Source organism: Nicotiana attenuata, unplaced genomic scaffold (genome assembly GCF_001879085.1).
Source record: "Nicotiana attenuata strain UT unplaced genomic scaffold, NIATTr2, whole genome shotgun sequence".
Taxonomy (NCBI): Eukaryota; Viridiplantae; Streptophyta; class Magnoliopsida; order Solanales; family Solanaceae; genus Nicotiana; species Nicotiana attenuata.
Genome location: NW_017671676.1, coordinates 191,244 through 213,750, shown reverse-complemented (window position 1 = coordinate 213,750; position 22,507 = coordinate 191,244). Strand labels below are relative to the sequence as shown.

The window sequence follows — 22,507 nt, the reverse complement described above, 5'->3', positions numbered from 1 at the left end:
TTTTAAAAAAATTATCAATCTTTTGCATAATATCAAGTAATACATGAAAACTTTTATTTGACATCTTTGTTTGACCAAAAGTGTTAAACCTTTTTGTTAAACGAATTAAATAAATAATAATAGGTAAATTCTAGTTAAATATAATAAGTCCTGGATCCAAGATTGATGTGCAGTAATAATCTAGAAACTGCCTTTAAAGCTATTAAAAGCCAAAAGAAGATTTAATAATATTCTTGTGGATAAATGAAGGAATGAGGATAAGCAATAAATATGATGAATGACAATAGCTGTAAATAAAGAGAATAATTCACCCAGATGTATAACGAGGTGGATGATTCTCCCTCTGACAATGATGTAAGATAACCAAACGTGAGAATATCAAATACTTTATCGGATCTGACGTGGGAAAGCTTGGAATAACACAGCAAATCGAATCTTGTATAAAGATAATGTTTGTAGTTATGTGGGAGTCAACTTTTCTAGAGAGAGCTTCTCAAGATCAAAAATTAGATTTCCCTTCTTTCTCTCTCTATTCCTACTTATATGGGACATTCCCCTTACCTACTGAAAGTACAAATACAAAGAATATTCCTTTGAATATTCTTTAGAAATATCTTATTGCTAAACTAGTCGTTTTGGCGTTACGCATGACCTCGGCCTAAGTGATTCTTGATTTCCCTATTTTAGGTGAGACCCTTTCGATTAGATTTTGACCCATACAGTTAGTCCCTCCGTCCGTCGGGGTTGTTTTTGGACGAGCTCGGTGGGCGGACTTCGCCAGTTGTAATTTTGAAAAATCTGAGCACATTGGCCGAGGAGTGACCCTTTTATGGCGAGGTGATGACGTGGTGCTCCAAGAGCCACACCTGACCGTTACGTCAGTTTGAAATGACATCATTTCATCATGTGTCATCATGGCGCACATTCCCAATCGTTCCCCGCGCCTCTTCCGTTTCGAAATTAATGAGGTGGCGTTTGGGCTTTCTCGATTGGGGTGCCCATATTCTTATAAATAGGGACGGGTATTCCTCTGGGCATCTCCAACCCTCCCCCATTTCTCCATAATGGGGGCATTTTTTGCCATAATGGAGTTCCAATGCTCCCCCATTTTTGCCCCCAAAATGGGGGATGAATAGTATTACTCCAAATATGGAGTGACACTGTTCATCTCCTCCATTACTATTCATGCTTATTTTATTATTATTTAACTCTTTTAATTTATCTCTTTATATATACCTAATTATGTTTATGTAATATCTTTATAATATTAATTTTACATCTTAACTTTGACATATAATTTGGATAAATTAATTTTCGTGCATTTATTATTTTTATGTAAAATTGTAAGTTAATTTTATTATAAGTTATAATTGTACAAAAAATACATAATCATCTCAAAAAATGAATGGTGCAGATATAAAATAGTAGATGTTGCTAAAAAATAATAATATAATATTAAAAAGAGAAGAGAATATAAAATAGAATATTCTTTTTTTGGAGTAAAAAATGGAGTAATGGTTGGAGTAACTTTACTCCATTTTGGAGTTTACTGCATTTTGGAGGAGAAAATGGAGGTAAGGGTTGGAGATGGCCTCATTAGAACTGTTGCATTTCTAGAGCCTTTGAAACCTGAGTTTTTCCTTCTTCAAGTTTCTAGCGTCTGTGTTTTCTTTCTCCCTTCAGCATCTTCTGCTATTTTCACTTCCTTCATCTTTGCATTTCCTTTTCGCATACAATCAGGGAAATGGCTAGTGCTTCCTCTGATCCTGTAAGGTTGGATGTGAACGTACCTCCTCATGAAGAAGGAGCAGCCATGGTAGAAGATGAAAACTTCCCCACCATGGATGAGATAATTCCACGTTCGGGGAAGGCTAGGTCAGACTTCAAGAACCCACCTGAGGGTGAACCTGAACTCGTTGTTTCTGAGATGGATGCGATGGCGATTGCTATATTTAGGGCTCAGTGGAGAATCCCGGCCCACGTTGAAATCATCCCTGCTGGTAGTGATGTATTGCAAATACATCGCCCAGGGTACTCCGCGTTTTACAGGTACCCGTTCGTTGTTGGCTACACACTTCCTCTTCCTTCCTTGGCAGAGGATTTTTGCCGTTTTTACAACGTGTGTCCGGCTCAGCTCTCTCCGTACATATACAAGATTTTCCTTATGCTTATCAAGTATGCAGAGCTGGCCAACCATGGTATTTCTCTCCACCATCTGCTTCACCTCTTCGCCCCAAGTTTTCATAGGGGCACGATGATTCATATGCACCACCGCGGGACCAAGGGGTTGGTGGTGAAGATGGACGATAAAACTAATCGTCGCTTTTGGGAAAATTTCTTCTACGTGAAGACAGAGCACGTGGTATCAAACCCTAGTGGATTCCCCGAGGAGTGGAACTTTGCTCGTAAGTGTTTTTCTCCCAAATGACTTCGTTGTTTATTTTGGGCGATCTGATCGTTCTCCTTCTCTTTTTTGCAGCCGAACGGGATCCTCCTTCGCCAGTCATTGACATTCGCGACTGGGTGATTCGGGTTTTGCCTCATACTGTGGGATTCACGAGTGTTCGCACTTTAATGAGAGCTTTGGGCGTAGACCTGCGGCCGGTGAGTTACCTTTGATTTTGATTGTTTTGACCTTTATATCGTCATTTCTATCCCGTCTTTTATTTATCTTTCTTCGTTTGTAGGTCGGAGGGCTTCAAGGAGAGCGAGGGCTCCTACGCCTGCTTTTCACCAGTTGGGTATTTCGGCCGAGCTCGTACTCGCTGTGGCTGCAAGTGAACCTGCTCACGCCGCTGCTATTCCTCAGACCCCGGCCTCGCACGGTCCTAGCCGCCAGGTTGCTACCACACTAGCGGAGATTTCGGCTTCTATCGTGTTTCACTTGGTGGATGATTCAGACCAGGGCGAAGATGGAGAGGCTCCGCTAAAAAGGCGAAGGGTAGAGGCTGATAGGAGAGTTGTCGGAGAGGAGCCGGCGGGGAGTGGACGTGAGTTTACCATGGCCGAGCCGAGGGGCGATATGGCCTTGGATGTAGAGACCGCACCTCCTTCGGACGTGGAGATCACCTCTGTGGAAGAATGTAACACCCCGTAAATTTGAATCAGTTGTGGATGCATTAAATGAGTATTAATGTGATGGTTATCAACTGGATATTATAATAAATGTACGAGGAATATCATAAGTGGTTTGGGGTCCAAGTAGAGGCCTAAGTCTAAGTCAAGTTTGAAATTTCATGATAGACTAAAATTCCAAATGAGCATGCACAAGACCAAACTTTGCACGAGCATATCTACATTTATATAAGGTGGTATGTGATCCACAACCTATCAAATGAAATATTCTGGATTCTAGTTTCTAACACTTCAAACCGTTTGTCATTTGGACACTCCTACCAGAAGTTACGACCAAATTACCAAAAGCTAGCAGAATTTTACACTACCGCGCCGCCCCACGCGTCGCTCCATGCGGCGCGGCTGTGTAGATTTACAGAACACTCCAAATTTCGTTTCTAGACACATTTTTCATTACCACACCGCCTTACGCGTCGCCCCATGCGCCGCGGCTGTGCAAATCTTGGTTTTTTTTCAACCCGACCCTATTTTGATATAAAACCTTCGGGGGTTATTTTGCCCATTTTATTTGGACCAATTTTAGGATTTTCCTCCGCTCTCTCAAGACCTCCAACCCCTCCCATCTTCAAGGTAAGTAATCCCCATTATCTTGGTGTGAATTCCATCATTTATACACTAGTATTGATGAAATCTACACATAAAATACTTAGATCTTTAAGGGATTTCTTCAAGAACTCAAAGGAGGATTTTGCAAGATTCCTTCCAAGAAGGTAATCCTACACCCTTAGACTTACATGTATGGATTTATTAAGGGAATATGAGTATGAATAAGTATTGGAACTCTTGGTATGGTGATTGGAAACCATAAGTTTCCAATTTAATTACACTACTATTATAGAGATTGAAAAATATTTATTTGACGGAACTTTGTTGGTTGGGTGTGGATGGATGTCATATATGTGATTTTAAAAGTTATAAATTGGGTAATCATGGTGGTGGGATAAATTGTTGATGAATGGTAGTAGTTAGATGAACTAATTATATGGTGATGAGATGTAGAGATTTATGCCTACAAGGTGTTTGATGATATGCCTAAATGGCTTAAGTTATGGAATTTGTTACTAATATTGGGTTTCATTGGATGTTGCTATTGTATATTGAAGGTTCTTAGTATTGTGGATCATTGTAGTATCACTAAGGGGAGAAATTGAGGTATGTTAGGCTAACTCTCTTTACGTTTGGGAATGTCTATGATTCTCCCTACGTCCCATTCATTATGACTATTACTAGTTTCCTCAGAAAGTAATTATGCCTTAGTCCCATGAATAGTCGTAGAACTTCTATTCTCTATCTTCGTAACTCATTCATTACTTTCATTCTAAACGCTGTGAAATCAGTGCATAATCAATATAGACTTGGTTTTGATGCCCATGAGTCTCGGTCTAGATTACTCAGCATGTCATAAACAGTTGAAGTTTCAGTTTTCATAATCAGTTCACGAATACACGTCTCAGTCTAGTTCTATTTAGCATTCGAGTATCGTGTAACTCAGTATGATTCGGTATTTCAATATCATGTATTGCAGTATGATTCTCAGTTCCTAATTTTAAATCCTTGAATGTTGAACCCCTGTATTTGGGCCTAAGGCCGCAGTTAATGCTTTATGCATCTTTGGGACTGAGGCTGCAGTTATGTATACGTATATTTATGCCCGAGGCCGCAGTTTGTGCACATATATATTGGGCTTGAGGTCGCAGTTTAATATTCAGATAAACAGGTTGTTCATCATTCAGAAGAGGGAGTATTCATATCCTTACTTCCTTTGTTCAGTTCAATTATCAGCTATCGTTTCAGTTATCAGTTATCAGTTCAGTTATCAGCTATCAGTTATCATTTCAGTTTCAATAGTTATAATTTCAGTTATCAATTATCAATTCTCAGTTATCAGCTCAGTATTAGTTTCAGCATTTATAATTCTTTATTTCAGTTGCTTTACATAACAGTGAAATTCAAATGTACTGATGTCCCTTTTTGCCCGGGGCCTGCATCTCACGATGCAAGTACTGATTTACAGGTTGACGATTCAGAGTGCTAGGATTCTCGTACCAGCTATTTGGTGATCCCCGATTCTTTCGGGGCATTATCATTACTTTACAGTCTTTTAGTATTTACAGACAGTCAGTGTTTTCAGTATAATAGAGGCTTCATAGACTAGAGTAATAGTTAGACAGAGTCGCAGGCTTTTCAAATTACGCTATTTTGGCTACAAATATGTTTCAGGATTGTATTAGTATTTCCGCACTTTGATTTATATCATCCATACTTTCAGTACATCAGCATGTGTTAGTTTATCTTCCGCATTCAGTATGTTATGAGGTCACATGTTGATTCGGCCAGCCAGTTGGTTCACTCGATCACAGTAGTCAGGCATCGAGTGTCGTGTTATATCCAGGCCCAGGTTCGGGCATGACAAAGAAAGAGTGCGACCAGAAGCGGCCGTGATCACTTCTCGGAGTGGTCCGTCAACATCAGGGCAGGCCAACGTTCCATCTTCGGCTGAGGAAAGGGTGAAGAGAGTGATCGTAGATGATTACGAATCTGGCTCCGATGTCGATCCCGAGGAGGCGAGGATATTCGACGAAGGGCTTATGCGGGTGGAGGTGAGAACGGATGGATCCTCTTGTTCGATCGTAATTCCTTTGGATTGCGATTTGTTGGAGGATATCGTGATAATGCTCCCCTCCTTTGCTCCTCTTTGCTCTATCGTCGAACACAGGACCCTTCAGGCGCTCCGGGATTCCGACCTGTCACTAGGCATATCCGGGATGGCTCTGAGGGTAAGTTTTTTGTATCAATTCTGCAACTTGTCTTTTTCTTTTCTTTACTGGTCTTCTTCTTACTCTCTTTTCTTTTTCAGACTTGCATTTTAGAGATCGAGAGTGCCCGCCGAGAAGAGAGGCAGAAGGTCATTTTTCAGAAGATGGCTTCGAAGTATGTCAGTTATCGTGACAAGTACCGTGAGATACGTGCACAATTTAGAACAGGTGGTAACCCCCAGTCCCTTAGAGACGAGTTGGATTAGAAGGACGAGGAGCTTATGTGAACTATTGGCAGATACAGTGAGCTTGAGGGGTTGCTCAAGGCTAAGGATGAAGAGCTCGAGGTGAGCAATGGGGTCGTGTCCGAATGCGTCGACCTTCAAGCGCAAGTGGTGACCTTGCGGACGGAGCTTGAGCAAAGCTCAATTAGAGTTGTCGGTTTGAGCAGTGAGTTGACTGAGAAGGTGGCCGAGTTGGTGAGGCCCAAGGAGGCTCCGGTAGTGGCTGTGGCAAAGGCGGCAGCGTTAGAGAGCGCTATCTGTGTCCTTAGGTCTGAGCGTGCAACCGATGCGGAAACGGCCGTGCTGAGGGAGACGCAGCTGGAGGATTGGTGGGCTTGAGAAAAAAGTTTTGAGCCTAAGTGAGCAAGTCGTCGCCCTTGAGGTTGAGAAGGCACAGTTGTTGGTTCGACATTCTTCCTCTCGTGCTTCCGCTTTTCCTGACATTCCTCCTGATTTATACAAGATGCGGATCCATGCTGAGGAAAAACTGGATGTATATAGGAACTTGGTAGCGGCGGGGAAGGTTCCTGAGGCCGACTTTAAAGATGCCCGTGTTAAGGCACGTGATGCCAGGCGCGCCTGTGGTTACGACCCCGCCACGCCGGGGAACGGCGATGATGTAGAGGACTTGGATGTGCTTGCATCTGATCCTTGGTATGACGATGAGTATGCTGATGGCGCGGGCGAGGGTGGAGATGGTGCTGTTGGGCCGGGCAGTGAAGGTGGCGATAGCGCAGGTGGAGATGATGCAGCGTGATGATGCAGTGTGATTTTCTTGTACTTAGTTTTTTGCTCTTTTGTCTTTTTCCTTTTTTTTGGAGGGGGGTCTTTTTGGCCCTTTGTAAGATATTCTCTATTTTGGAATGGAATGAATAGTCTTTTTGTTGTATGTTTTTGGCTCTTTTCGTTTTTCTTCGTATGCTTTTTCCTTTGTAAGAGTTCCTGACTTAGTTGACATGACCGAGGTCGAACGTTAATTAATTTGAGCGAGGTCGAACGCTGGTTGATTCGAACAAGGTCGAATGTCAATAAATTTCAAACGAAGTCGAATGTTAATGAATTCGAACTGAGTCGAATGTGAGTCGATTCGAGCGAGGTCAAATGCGAGTAACTTCGAGCAAGGTCGAATGTTAATAAATTTCGAACGAGGTCAAATGTAAATAAATTCGAGCGAGATCGAATGTGATTCGATTCGAGCGTGGTTGAATGTTTGACTCTTTAAGTGATTTGAACGGGGTCGAATGTAAATATATTCGAGCGAGGTCGAATGTGAGTTGATTCGAGCGAGGTAGAATGTTTGACTCTTTAAGTTATTCGAACGGGGTTGAATGTGAATCGATTTGAGCGAGGTCGAATGTTTGACTCTTTATGTTATTCGAACGGGGTCGAATGTAAATAAATTTGAGCGTAGGGCTGGGCATATATCGAGTAAAACCAATAACCCGAACCGTTAATTGTTTATTGGGTTATTGGTATCGGGTTATTGGGTTAGTGGTTCGATAACGGTTTAGAATTTTTTCACTATTGGATTATCTGTTCGGGCCTCAGTTTGTCAATTTTGTTAATGGGTTAATCGATAACCCAATAAGAATTAATAAAATTACGACTTTACCCTTAAGTATATACAAATGCTAGGGCTTCAGTTCATTCTCTCCTATTCGTTCTCAACCGAACTCTTCAGTTGCTTCATCTTCATTCTTCATAGACCTTACTAGTTACTCCTAGTGTAAGTCTTTAGTATATTATATGTAAATTCTTCTCTTTTTTGCTTAACTCCAGTGAATTGTCTTCTCTTTTTTGCTTAACTCTAGATTGAGTTATTTTATCGGGTAAATCGATAACCGAACCAATAATGATCGATAACCGATTAACCGATACCCAATAACTGATATCTTATCGGTTCGGTTATCGGTTTATTAAATTTGTAAACCGATAACCGATATGCTGAACCGATAATATTCATAACCGAACCGAATCGACCGATGCCCACCCTTATTCGAGCGAGGTCAAATGTGAGTCGATTTGAGCGAGGTTGAATGTTTGACTCTTTAAGTTATTCGAACGAGGTCGAATGTAAATAAATTCGAGCGAAGTCGAATGTGAGTCGACTCGAACGAGGTCGAATGTTTGACTCTTTAAGTTATTCGAACAAGGTCAAATGTAAATAAATTCGAGTGAAGTCGAATGTGAGTCGATTCGAGCGAGGTCGAATGTCTGACTCTTTAAGTTATTTGAACGAAGCCGAATGTGAGTCGATTCGAGCGAGGTCGAATATTTGACTCTTGGCGTAATGTATGAACTTGGTGGAGATGAAAAACTCGTGTGTTTGCATATTTCGCTTTGTTTATACATTCATTGGTGAGGTTTACATACATTGGAGAAGTTTACGTACATTAAAGTTTGCATGTTTTTCTGAAGTCCCAGTCTATCTAGTCATTTCGTTGGTCGGCCTGGAAAAGTAGTTGATAGGTCGAGTGATGAACTTACACTTAAACTACGAGACGCTCTCTTTGTCGCCTCGTTAAAAACCTCCCCGAGAAAACCCAATTGGGACAAAACTCGGGTATGGGAAAAAAGAGTACGACTCGGGAGATGTCTATCCTTGGAAGTTGAAGTATTTGAGGTGGGCGACGTTCCAATTGTTTGGTAGTAATTTTCCTTCCATTGTTTCCAGCTGGAATGACCCTTTTCTTGCTGCCAGCGTGATTTTGTATGGGCCATCCCAATTGGTTCCCAGTTTGCCTTCTCGTGGGTCTTTGCTTGCTTGTGTTTTGGCTTTGAGTACGTAGTCCCCGACTTTCAGTGGCCTGATTTTGGCTTTTTTGTTGCAGTACCGCTCTGCCTGTTGTTTTTGAGCTATCATTCTTATATAGGCCATGTCTCTTCGCTCTTCAAATTCATCGAGGTCTTGCCTTCTATTCTCGTTGTTGCTTGGCCCGCTTTCATTTGAGTATCTCAGGCTGGGCTCCATGACCTCAACTGGTATCATTGCATCAGTCCCATAGACTAGTGAATATGGCTTTTCCCCTATTCTCGTCTTTGGCGAGGTGCGACGTGCCCATAACACTTCTGGTAGCACTTCCGACCACAGTCCCTTGGCGTTTTCGAGTTTCTTTTTCATGATATTCAATATTATTTTGTTGGAGGATTCCGCCAGACTGTTGCCTACGGGGTGATATGGCGTGGAGAGTATTCTTTTGATGTCCCATTTTTCGAAGAACTTAGCGGTCTTTTTTCTAGTGAACTGGGGACCATTGTCGCAGCTGATTTCTTTGGGGATGCCGAAGCGGCATATAATGTTTCTCCATATGAACGTAATTACTTCTTGTTTGCGTATTTGGGCGAATGCACCTGCTTCTACCCATTTGGAGAAATAGTCAGTTAAAACTAAAAGAAATCGTATCTTGATGAAAGGCCATGGCGAAGTGACTGAAAGAAGGTGTTCGCCGGCTTGGTGAATCATGGTGGAGTATCTTTGGCATTGCTCGCACTTTTTGACGAAGTCGGCGGCTTCCTTCTTCATTGTGGGCCAATAGTAGCCTGCTCGTATGAGGCATCTGACGAGAGCTTGGTTGCCAGTGTGAGCCCCGCAGTGGCCCTCGTGTACTTCTTCGAGGACGCGCTGTGTTTGATTTGGCCCGAAGCACTTTGCTAGGGGCCACCAAATGTTCTTTTGTACAAGTCGTTATTGACGACGCTGTACCTGGCCGCCTGCATTCGAAGCTTCTTGGCTTCTTTTTTGTCGGGTGGGAGCACTCCATCATGCTAGTATGAGATAAAAAATGTCACTTCTATCACACAATTTACAAACTAATTACAAAAATAATTGTCAACCGTCTCAAGCCATTCCTACATAAAACCATAGGTCCTACACAGTCTAGTTTCCAACAAGGGAAGCGAGCTTCTGACAATGCAATCATTGTACAGGAAATTCTCAATCACTTCAAAAATAAGAAAAGAGGACAAACTGGACAAATGCTTCTAGGCTTGGAAAAAGCTTTTGATAAACTTGAATAGTCTTTTATAAAAAAATACTCTTCACTACTTCAACCTACCAAACAATCTCATCTCCATAATAATGTCTTGCATCACTACGTCTTCCATATCTATCTTGATAAATGGCTCACATACCAACGATTTTCAACCATCCAGGGGTATGCGACAAGGGGATCCACTATCTCCTTATATCTTTATTATATGCCTAGAATGTCTCTCCCGGAATATCTTCCAATCAGTAGATTACCTACTATGGAAACCCATACAAATTTCTCAAAATTAGCCACAATTATCACACCTCTTCTTCGCAGACGACATCATCCTTATCTCTAAAGTAAATAATACAAGCTGCCACACTATCATTGACACCCTTAATAATTTTACTACTTTATCAGAGCAAACTATTAATTTCCAAAAATCCAAGATATTTTCTCAAAAAACTACAATAATGAGGCCAAAAACCATATACTATCTTGCTATTGCATGAATGAAGGACTAATTTGGCAAATATTTGGGTTTTCCCATGTTTCAAAAAAGACCTAATAAATCAGACTTCCAATTCCTCCTAAACAACTTCAAGGCCAGACTCGCAGGATGGAAAATAAATTTTCTATCACTGGCAGGTAGAATAACCCTCATTAAATCAACCCTTTCTAGTTGCCTAACCATATGATGCAATACATTACAATTCCTAAAAATATTATAAAAAAAATGGAGCAATAAATGCGTAACTTTCTTTGGGGCACTACTCCTCAAAAAAGTAAAATACACTTAATCAACTAGAAAAATGTCACTACCCCAAAATTATTGGGAGGCCTAGGTATACAGAGACTTGAATTAGAAAACAAAGCTCTATTAGCAGGACTATCCTGGCGCTTCTTTCACTCACCCAATCAACTTTGGGCTCACACTCTTATACAAAAATATAAGAACAAATATACAATAGGAGGATTTTCTAATACTTGGCACAGTATCATATTAGGTTGGAAACAATGCCAACATGGATACAGTGGCAAGTGGGTAGCAATTCTAATATCAATTTCTGGAATGATGCTTGGATTGCTCCAAACACCATAATTAGATCTCTCATACCTGGTCCTATCCCTTTAAACCACACTACAAGGACTATAGCTACCTATAGAACTCAAAATGGATGGGATTGGGAAGAAATCCCCTTTAACCTTACAAGACAATTAAAAAACACCATACATAGGATCAATGTGCCTGTCTACGCCACTAAATTTGACACTATATATTGGGGCTTATCACATCAAGAAAAAGTTACAGTGCAATAAATTTATTCTAATTTACTCTAACAGGACCTAAACATAATATCACACATACCCCAATATACTTGGATTTGAAAAATTCCAGTACCATCCAAAATTAAAACATTCCTATGGCTTATAATGCACAATAGTCTACCTACAAGGCACTATTTGCACCATATAGGTATACTCATAGACGATCAGTGCCAAATCTGCAATAGAGCTCAGAAAACTATGAACCACATATTTTTACACTGTTCAAACATCCAACAAATGTGGACACACTTGGGACTAATGGATGTTATTAACCATATCAGTAGTTTTTTACACCCTTCGGAATGGTTAATGAGTCTTATTAAAACTAAACAAAATCACATGCCTTACCGTATCAATAATAAAACTATTATTTCTTACACTTTATGGCGCATTTGGCTTGCTCGTAACAATCACAACTTTAATTGTACACAACACCGCTTATCCACTAAATTGATCACTAACCAAGTACTGGAATTTACTTACTTGGCCACCAACATGCACACAAAACAAAATCCTCTAATGCAGGCCATAAAATGGATCCATCCTAAACCAAACTACTATAAATTAAATACGAATGTGGCTGCATCATCAGTAACTCACAAAGCAGGTACAGGGGGACCCATACATGATTCAAATGGAAATTGGATTATAGGATTTGCAGGTAACATTGACACTCCAACCAGTATCCATGCAGAACTACAAGCCCTCTTTCATGAGCTGGAATTGGCAACTACTCGCAATTTGGTTCCTCTAGAAATAAACGTCGATGTATTAGAGATACTAACACTATTAAAAAATAATAACGTCATTTATACTAATATAGTCTCTGACTGCAAGCACCTCCTGGACCAAATGCATAGCGTCACAGTTGCGCATACCTACAGAGAGGAAAATGAGGTGGCTGGTCGTTTGGCTAAAGCAGGCTACAGCATGGCACCTACTACAAGACCTACTGTTTTTGAAGAGCCACTAGATTTTTGTCAACACCATTTTGCAAATGGATCACGTAGGATCTGTACGCTATAGGAGGACAACGTGCAGATCAGCGAAACAAGCTCTGGATATAGAACAAAACCCTTTGTTAGCCACTGATGACGAACATGCAACCACAACCCCCAATGGAGTTACTATAGTAGAGAACTCCATTGGGCACATGCATCACCCTCTCTATAGTAACTCTCTTTAAGTTTTTAATGCAATATTATCTTTCTTACCAAAAAAAAAAAAATAGTCCCTAATAATTTAAATATTCTTGAATTTTCATTTATGTTGTTTTCACTTTTGTTTTTGAAAAAAAAAAAAAAAAGGGAAGGGTATATCAGTCATTAACACAAAACGAATGAACTCGCTCCAGCATCTCCTTCTCTCGCCGTCTCTAACCCTAAAACCTCAGTTCAGCTAAACTGCAACCCCTCTTTGGCTCCTCCTCTCATTCCCATATTCGATTTTTCTTACAAAGATAACATACAGAAAACGCAGATAATATAGTCAAAGAAAAATGGGGAAAGAGGAGACTACCCAAAAGTCACAGCTGGCTGTCACTGTAGAGCAGCTCATTGCCGTTAACCCTTACAATCCAGATATCCTCCCTGATCTTGAAAACTATGTTAACGAACAGGTACTCTCAAATTTACTCCAAAGTTTTATCTCTTTTAATTGGTTCATATCCCTTTTCAGATTTTTTTTTTCGAATTTCTGTTTCTGATTGAGTAAATTTCAATGTGAATTTTAGGTTTCTACTCAAACATACAATCTGGATGCAAACCTTTGCCTTCTTCGTCTTTATCAGGTTTGTGTCGTTGTTTTAAGAAGTAATAATTGAATTTGGTGCTAAAAACAATCTTTTTGATTTATAATTTGAGTTTTATTTGTGCAGTTTGAACCAGAGAGAATGAGTACACCAATTGTTGCTCGTATTTTGGTGAAGGTGCAATAATGTTCTTGTCTTTGTATCCTGTGACATTACGCATTGCCTCTGTTATTTTAATTTGTTTTTTTTGTTTGGAAAAAATAGGCACTAATGGCAATGCCAGCTCCAGATTTCAGCCTCTGTCTCTTTCTAATCCCGGAACGAGTGGTATGTATCTCTGGCATTGCCTTTTAGAATGACTTTCCCTTTGATGAATGTGAATTGTAGTTTTGCTTGTCTCGTGTACTCTGGGTGGAGTGTGGTTGGAAAAAAATGTAAATACTGTCAGCCGAAGATGTACATGGACAGACGGAGCTAGAGTGCCGGTAGCACCCAGTAACTTGTATTTGTCTTAAAAATCTATTGAATATGTATAAATTATTAGTTTAGAACCCAGTAACTTAAAACGATTAGAATCCCGAGCCCATAAGCTTGAAATACTGGCTCCGCCTCTTTACATGTATGGCCGACATACTTTTGTACTTCTCCTATTTGTTACCAGAAATACTTAACCATTTTTCATTAATGCCGACACAGCCGTTAGTAGTCTCATTGCTTATGTTAAATTAGAAAAAACAAGAAGGAAAGTTAGTGAATCGATTATCGACATAATTCTGAAATGAGAAAACCCCAATTAGATCGTCTGTCACGATAATAGGAATCCTTAACCCGAAAAGATCTTCTGTGAGGCAAGTGGTTCGGTTATCGACATAGTTCCTTCTTTTGTCTCATTCTTGATGCCAAATTTGGGTACTCATCGTTGTCTTATGATTGCCAAATGTTAAGTGCTCATTATTTTCTGGCTGGGGATTTGGGAAGGATTGTTGCTTTATTATGTCAGAAATGTCCTCTGTGTTCTGGGAGTGAGGAAATTAGCTAAACAATGAAGTCTGGATCAAATAAATAGATATATAATGATGTCTGAGATCTGATCGCTGTTCTGTGAAAAGATATCTACAAACATAAAGGACTGTCTTCCCTTGAAGTTGTCCATTTCCTTCTATTGGTCTTTTTCAAAATTTAAGCTAGTACAGTTTCCTATTTGTTTGTGAAATGCATCCATATGGATCGGAATGGATATTGAATTTGAGGATTCATAGAGCCGACCCAACAAGTTTGGATTGAGTCATTGCTGTTGTTTGGTATTATCTAAGTCTATGGTCTGATGGCCACTTTCATGTACCAATTTTGGCTGCACTTATCGCCTTCCTTAATTTTCTTTACTTATTTATTGTGGTTGTTGTGGTTATATGATGCTTTCGGGGAGGTAAGGCAGAAATATTTTGATATCTAGATATAAATCTTCAACTGTGTAAGATGCAGATATTATCCTCTTTTTTTTTTTTTTTTATCATAATGATTTTCTCATTTCACTCCTCAGCAAATGGAAGAGCAATTCAAGACGCTAATTGTTCTCTCACACTACTTGGAGGTATGTCATACTGTGATTGCGGATAGCTTTCTTTCAATTCAATGATTTACTGAACAAGTGAACACATCTTTTGCAGACTGCAAGGTTCCGTCAATTTTGGGATGAAGCTGCAAAGAGCCGCCACATAGTGGAAGTTGTCCCTGGTATTACTGAATACTTTAATCCCCGCGCTCCACTATGTTCATAAAGTAGCTATTTTTTATGCAATGAGAAACCTATTTATTTTACAAAAAAAGTATAAATTCTGTGCAGACATGCTTAGAACTGTTGAGACAGGGGGAATTTCATGGAAGGATTGAGTTTCAGACCATTTCCTTTTAGTTAACTAAATTTGCTTGATCTATTAATTTGTAATAATTGTTGCAGCAGATATAAGCCATTAAATACCCTGAATGTTTCTTGTGACGATCTGCATTTGGCCCAACCTAAATCTTTGTACTGTTTTTAACAACAAAGTGAAGGAAATGCAATGTCTAATATTCTCAACCCCTATATTGATTACATGATCTACCAGTCAAGAGAAAAATATTGATCATCTGTGTATTCTGTCCCTGTATTCTTTTATCCTCTCCTTGCCCCCAGTGTTAGCAGTGGTCCTTGATAAAATGAGGAACTTTTTAAAGTTTAAAAATGTATTACATCTTTTTAATAGAACTGAGGAAACAACAGGAGTTTCATGGGGGGATTTTGAGTTTTGAACTGTGTCTTTTTACATAGCTGTCATTGCTTACTCTACTAAGTAGTTATCATTTTATGTTGGAAATTTAAGCCATTAACATACGTGAGTGTTTCTCCCTGACAATCTAGACCCGGTCCAAACCTAAATCTTTGTGCTGTTTTCAACACAAAGATTTACATGATTTGGATATCTGCATTTGAAAACTCTGTGATCTCACAATTGTATTGTCCTTGTGTTTGTTTAACTTCCAACTTAATTAATAAAATTATTGACTTCCAACTTTTTCAGAGAAACTAACTTTTACCTTGTCAAAAAAAAAACTTTTTCAGAGAAACTGCTTTTGATGTTTGTCTGTGCATTCAAACTACTACTGTTGTTTCCTGAAATATTTTTCAACAGCCAACCATACCTCTTTTACATTAAGCAGATATAGAACGTTGCAAATGCAAAATCAGTTCTGTATTTGATGAAAGTGAATGCTTTCTGGGACAAGCTTGAATAGAAATGTTGGAGAAAAATAGTATGAGATGGACTTTTGTTGAGACTTGATCCCCTCTTGTATTATTTGTATATGTTGGCTAACTCAGACTTGTGCCCATAATGTTGCCTTTTGTTATAAATTTCTTATTTTGTTGCTCATAAAAGAACAAAATTCTTTTCTTGGTAGTTGTCTCCTGCTTCTCCTTCTGTGTTACACCATTGTAGATTTAGCTTGAAATTTTATCGTAATTTTTTACAATAAAAAAAGTTTCATCATAATTTTGAGATTTGACCTAGGATAAACTTCTTTTGCATATAGAATTTACAGGGTAATATCGTAATGTGCCTTTGCACGGGGTTTTCCACCCTCTTTGCTGGTGTATAGAGAAATGAATGATATTTATATTCAGAAAATATGTACTGCAGGTTTTGAACAAGCAATTCAAGCATATGCTGTTCATGTCCTTTCAATAACCTACCAGAAGGTTCCAAGGGCAATTCTGGCAGAGGTATGTTTTTCTCCATGATTGCTTGTGTATTATCTATTCTAATATTTACTTGTGCAACCACCTGAAAGAATTTGGAAGGCTCACAAATCTTAATCATTGGATAAATATATGGTTTGCAAAACAATAAGATGAATGGAGAAACTTCTTGAGAAGTTGAAATGGATGGTTGAATTTACCCGATAGTCCCTTGAGTCTCTCCTATCATTATGACATGCTTTGCAGCTCACCCTGTTATTTAATCTTGGCAGGCAATCAACATTGAGGGTCTTTCATTGGATAAGTTCCTTGAGCACCAAGTGTCGAACAACGGTTGGGTTATTGAGAAAGGTCAGGGTAAGGGCCAATTTATCACACTTCCTCGCACTGAATTCAACCATCCAGAGCTTAAGAAAAATACTGCTGATAGTGTTCCGCTGGAGCATGTTACGCGTATCTTCCCCATTCTTGGCTGAAGCCCGCAATGGTATTTTGGTATAGAACCTGGAGTTACTTTTGATTTTTGAGAGCAAATTTTCATCTTGAGACACAATGTGACTGTAGGTCCTTGCATTTTGTGAATTTTAATCTACTCGAAGATGGTCCTTTCTTTTTTACTGCCAGTTAGTTTTTTCTGGAAGATGTTACAAATATACTTTGTGCTCTTGAAGTTTATAATGTAGTGACAAGGACAATGTTAAATTGTTATCTAAGAACCCTTGAATCAAGATGAAATCTTGCATGTGCTTTAAATTATTATCCGCGGAAGCTAGGGTATTCACTATATATAAACAAAAAATACTTGGGCCAAGTTGAGTGATTTCGTTATGAAAATGAAATTCAAAAATAGCCAGATTTACAAGTGGTCATTTAAAAATAGCCATAGTTTCAAAGTAATCGTAATTTAGCCACTTTTCATGTAAAGATAAATTTGAACGAAAATTATGTCCAAAATCCGAAAATATACTCCAGTATAATATACTGGAGTTTCAGCATAAGTATATTGGAACTCCAGTATAATATACCGGTCCAGCATAATATACTGGAGATTGGAGCATCGGTTCTCCAATCTCCAGTATACTATGCTGGAACTTTTCGCATGTTGGAGTTCCAGCATGATATGTTGGAAGTTCATATACAGGTGCACCGATCTCCAGTATATTATGGTAGAACTTTTCGTGTTGCAGAAAAATAGTGGCTATTTTTCAATGACTTAGCAAACGCTGGCTATTTTTGAATGACCAATCCGAAAACTAACTAGCCCGTGCTATTTTTGCAAAATTAACTTCTTATAGTATTATTTAAGCAAACTTGAGTGACCTTTTTTGTTATTAACATTGGCAACGAAAGAAGGCTTGATACTTCTAGCAGAGGAGCTACCAATTGGTTCACCAAATTTTGATTTAGCATTACACATACTCTTAAGTCCGAAGGAATCTAGTGTCCAGCAACACTTTTTAGAGGTGGAATACTTGATTTCTTCACTTAAGAACTTGATTCAAAAGAGAAAAGAGATGTGAATTTATATTGATATGGAGTCCTTGATTGTCTGCGGCAAAATACTTTTTTAAATAATATTTTTTTTATTTTAATATAAAAGTCGGTCAGCATAAAACATCCTCTTTGATAGATATATTTTACATAAAATGAGGGGAAAATAACTTGCCTTCTTATGTGAAGTTTATGTTCTAACCTCGTTTTATAACTTCTCCTTCAAAATTATGTTAATATTGTTGTCAGCATTTAATACTCAAAAATTTACAAAGATATTACTCCTCTGGTCCACTTTAATTGTTTTTTTTGTTTTGTTTTCACACATTAGAAATTGGAAAGTGCTAAACGACCACACTAGCGTGACCCAACTTTGGTCACACCAGTGAAAATACATAAATGACCCTCTAACTAATTAGCCTACATTTTTCCCTCCAAAACCCAAAATTAAATAGTCTTGAAGTATGCGAAAATTAAATGTTGGGAGATGAAGAGCCTTGTGTATTTCCCTTGTATTTATGTGTTATACGTTTTTTAATTTTTAACAAATTATTGTATTTTCTTAAAAACAAATACGGTATACGATTTTGTATACTTCCTCCTTACCAAACCCTAAACCAGCGGACACTTTCCTCCTTGCCTATCCATAAACCAGCGGACACTTTCTCCTTCTCTAAAAATGGATTCAAACTAAGAAAATTTGGCGGTGCAACAAAATATGAATCCAAATGAACATAACACAAATACAACAACCATGAATATCAACCAAGATAATAGGTTTGATCGAGTTAGGGACGAGTTGTACAGATCTTTAGGGATGACATCGGACGATAGTTTGTTGAATGAATACGAATGGGTCGATGTTGATTCTCACGGCAGTTTCAACAATGCTGTGCACTTAGATGATGATGAAGAAGAAGCCGATGGAGAATATCACGGAGAAGCTAACGATGATGAGGAGCAGGTTTTAGGAAATGAGTTAGAGTTATGTGATGTTGATCGAGAAATGGAGAATGAATTCACTGAAGAGGATGTGGTTGTAGGTCCAATCTCTGGAATGCGATTTAGAGATAAAGATACTTTGTTTGCATTCTACAAAGAACATGCACGACCGAGAGGATTCTCTGTCATCAAAAGAAATTCCAACAAGAAGGGTGGTGACACTGCCAGGTATATAACCTACTGTTGTGATAGGACTAGGATTCGCAAAATCAAGTTTACCACCAAGAGTAACAATTGTAAAGCTAGGCTAGCTGCTGTTTTGAATGATTCTGATTGTGGGCGCGTCTCTAAGGTTGTTCACGATCATAATCATGAATTGCTCCCATCTGTATCGCTCCTGATGGCTGGACATAGGTGTGTTTGTGATTCTTTGAAGAGGGATCTTGTAGCTCACGATCGATCTGGCATTAGACCCTCCAAGAATATTAGACTTGCTGAGGTTCAACGTGGTGGACCGCAAAATTTGGGTTGCACTCCTGATAACTAGGGATTTTGACGTATTTTATACTCCTTCTTGCTTATGCTTTGATCAAATATTCATACAAAATAGTCCCAAAAGGCTTACAAGTTGTGCTTGATTGCAGGTTTGATCAACAAAGTGACAAAATATCAAAGATCGGCTCAAAAAGGAGTGAAACTTGCACAAGTGCCAAAGACAAGGCAAGCTCAGGCAGAACAGGCCCAGTGCGGCCGCACACCACTTAGTGCGGTCCGCACTGGGAGAATCAGAGAGTTGAATTTCAGGCTTCAAGGCAGTGCGGCCGCACACTATTTTGTGCGGTCCGCACTGAAGGCAACGCGGCCGCAGTCCATTCTCTGTGGTCCGCGGTGCCAAGATTCAGAGAGGATGATTTTTAAAGTTTGAAGCCTGTGCGGTCCGCGGTCAACTTTGTGCGGACCGCACTAGAAGCCTCCACGGCCGCGGTCCATTCTGTGCAGTCCGCGGAGCCCAAGTTCAGAGAGTGAGATTTTTTTATGTCAAAGAGCTAGTGCGGACCGCGGTCCATTCTGTGCGGTCCGCACTAACCCCGCAGGGGCATTTTTGTCCAGATTTTTCAGCTTAGTATAAATAGATTCTTTTTCCATTTTTAGGGTATCAGATATTGTAATACTTAAGCTGCGCTCGTGAGACGACTTTTCTTAGCCATTTTGGGCATTTTTACTTACTTTCCATCATTGAATCTTTGTATTTAGCTTAACAATTAATTAATATGTGTTTATCTTCATCTATTTCTTGTTTTTCTTCTTTGAATATGAGTAGCTAGACCCTATAGCTAGGGTTGTGGCTCAACCCTAGTGTGGGTAATTGATGAGTCTTGTATTTTAGGGCTAATTTGACTATGGGTGTTTGTTATTTGGGTCAATTTCATGGTTAATTTCTGAATTAGTGGTTGCAAACACTAGTTTGTGTTGAGTTGACTTGAGCTCTTCTTGAGAAAGAGAGCCTAAGTCTCCGAAATTGGTCCAACAATGAATTGGGGCGTACTCAAGAGATTGATAGCCCCAATTAAAGGGTTAAACCTCGAGAGAGTAATACCCGAATTGAACCCTAGTTGCTTGTGCAAATTTGCATACCCAATTGGTCTTGAGAAAGCCAATTCGGGCAAAATCACTCGAACCACCGAGAGGTGTAGAGTGTGTAAAGTCGTGCAACGGTTATAACATACTCCCCAAACGTGTCAAGCATGCCTTAAATTCAAGTACCCGTCAATTGACCACCTAGGCGTCACTACCCTAGTGCCTTTTAAACCATTAGATACAACTTGCAATATTTAACTCTTAGCTTAATTTACAATTTGTAGTTTGTTAAAAGTAGAATTATAAAGAAAACCCCAAAAATGTTGAGAAGTGCAATTAAGAACACATACGCATTCCTAAACTAGATAGATACTCGACTCCAATTCTAGCTCTCTGTGGATATCGATCCCGACCCAAAAATCGGGTAAAAGCTATTGTGACCCTCTCTTGCTACTTTTTAGTAGTGCGGAGTTGGAAGCGATCAACTCCAAAGGATTGTAGAAATTATATTTTGAAGAGTAGGAATTTTGAAATGCAAGAAGGGGACGCACAGTCGCTGCTCAACTTTTTTCGTGAAATACAGGTAAAGGATAGAGAGTTTTTCTATTCAGTCGATGTTGATAATATTGGTAGGCTGCGAAATGTGGTATGGGTGCATTCACACTGTAAGGCAGCGTATGAGCAATTCCATGATGCGATATGCTTTGATACAACGTACCTTGTGAATCGATATAATATGCCATGTGCTTCATTTGTTGGCATCAATCACCATAGACAGTCCATCTTACTAGGATGTGCTCTCATGTCTCATGAAGATATCGATAGTTACAAATTAGTTTTTAGAACTTGGCTTGATGCCATGGGAAATGTTCATCCGGATGCGATCATAACTGATCAGTGTCAGAGCATTAAGGTAGCCATTGCTGAAGTGATGCCAAATACAATACATAGGTATTGTATTTCGCATATATTCTCAAAGTTGCATGTTTACTTAAGTGGTGTTCGTCCTTCTAAAATTGCACGTGCAGAATTTCAATCCATGGTCCTTGATAGCATTATTGTTGAAGTTGTTGAGAGAAAATGGACAGAATATATTGCAAGGTATAATTTGCATACAAGGAATTGGTTCATCAAGCTTTACTCTGAGAAGGGAAAATGGGTTCCTGTGTACCTTGATGTGTATTTTTGGGGTGGTATGCTATCTACGCAAAGAAGTGAGGGGATGCATGCGTTCTTTGATAGATATATTACCCGTCAAAGCACTCTAAAGATGTTTGTTCACCAGTATGAGTTAGCTATAAGAGCTAAGCATGAGAAAGAGTTGGAAGCGGAATACAGGTCAAAGGGCTTTCAAATTGTGTGCGAGTCAATGTTCAAGTGGGAGCAGCAGGCAATTCAGTGTTATACGCGTACAGTGTATGAATTTTTCAAGACACAACTAAGGAAATTGTATCATTGTGAAGTCAGCAGCCCCGACGATCATCAAGTTGTCCCCGGTGTTGAGAAATTCATCGTTAGTGATTATTCAGTAATAATAAAAAATAATGGAAATCCAGTTGAGTACACTGTTGAATATATACTTATCGGCGATTATTTTAGTTGCAGCTGCAAATGGTTCGAGTCTTGAGGAATACTTTGTTGCCATATACTCAAGATCTTGTCGCACAAGAAGATTGATAAAATTGATGGAAGGTATATACTTACAAGGTGGAGAAGCGATGTTATTAGGCCACACTTGAATCGGTTCCATCAAGTTGGTTACCCAACCATGACGCCTGAGTATAAGACATACAAGAGCATGTTGAAGTATTTTGACATGGCTTGTGATATAGCACTGGGCACTAGCGTGAAGGTTCAATATGTTAAGCATAATTTGAAGAAAATGGTGCATGATCTTCAAAACTGGGACGATGAAATGATCGTGCCAAACCAAGACCAGGATGACTCAGATGACAATGTTGATGGCACAACTCTACGAGATCCCCAGTACACTAATTCACGTGGCAGGCCGCGTTTGAATCGATATAGAGGAAGAA

At 39.3% G+C, this 22,507-nt stretch overlaps 2 protein-coding genes across 2 annotated transcripts; both read left to right on the top strand.

Annotated features, from left to right (window-relative positions):
• Window positions 1–12,823: 12,823 nt before the first annotated feature.
• LOC109209636 (eukaryotic translation initiation factor 3 subunit K) lies at window positions 12,824–17,188 on the top strand. Its single transcript, XM_019372945.1, has 8 exons — window positions 12,824–13,093; window positions 13,208–13,264; window positions 13,352–13,402; window positions 13,490–13,552; window positions 14,766–14,816; window positions 14,893–14,959; window positions 16,402–16,484; window positions 16,733–17,188. Exons 1-8 carry the CDS (start codon window positions 12,974–12,976, stop codon window positions 16,934–16,936), a joined length of 696 nt encoding a protein of 231 aa, XP_019228490.1. The 5' UTR covers window positions 12,824–12,973; the 3' UTR covers window positions 16,937–17,188.
• A 3,815-nt stretch (window positions 17,189–21,003) lies between these two features.
• LOC109209640 (protein FAR-RED IMPAIRED RESPONSE 1-like) lies at window positions 21,004–22,098 on the top strand. The gene has a single exon (XM_019372948.1). It carries the CDS (start codon window positions 21,004–21,006, stop codon window positions 22,096–22,098), a length of 1,095 nt encoding a protein of 364 aa, XP_019228493.1.
• Window positions 22,099–22,507: the final 409 nt, after the last annotated feature.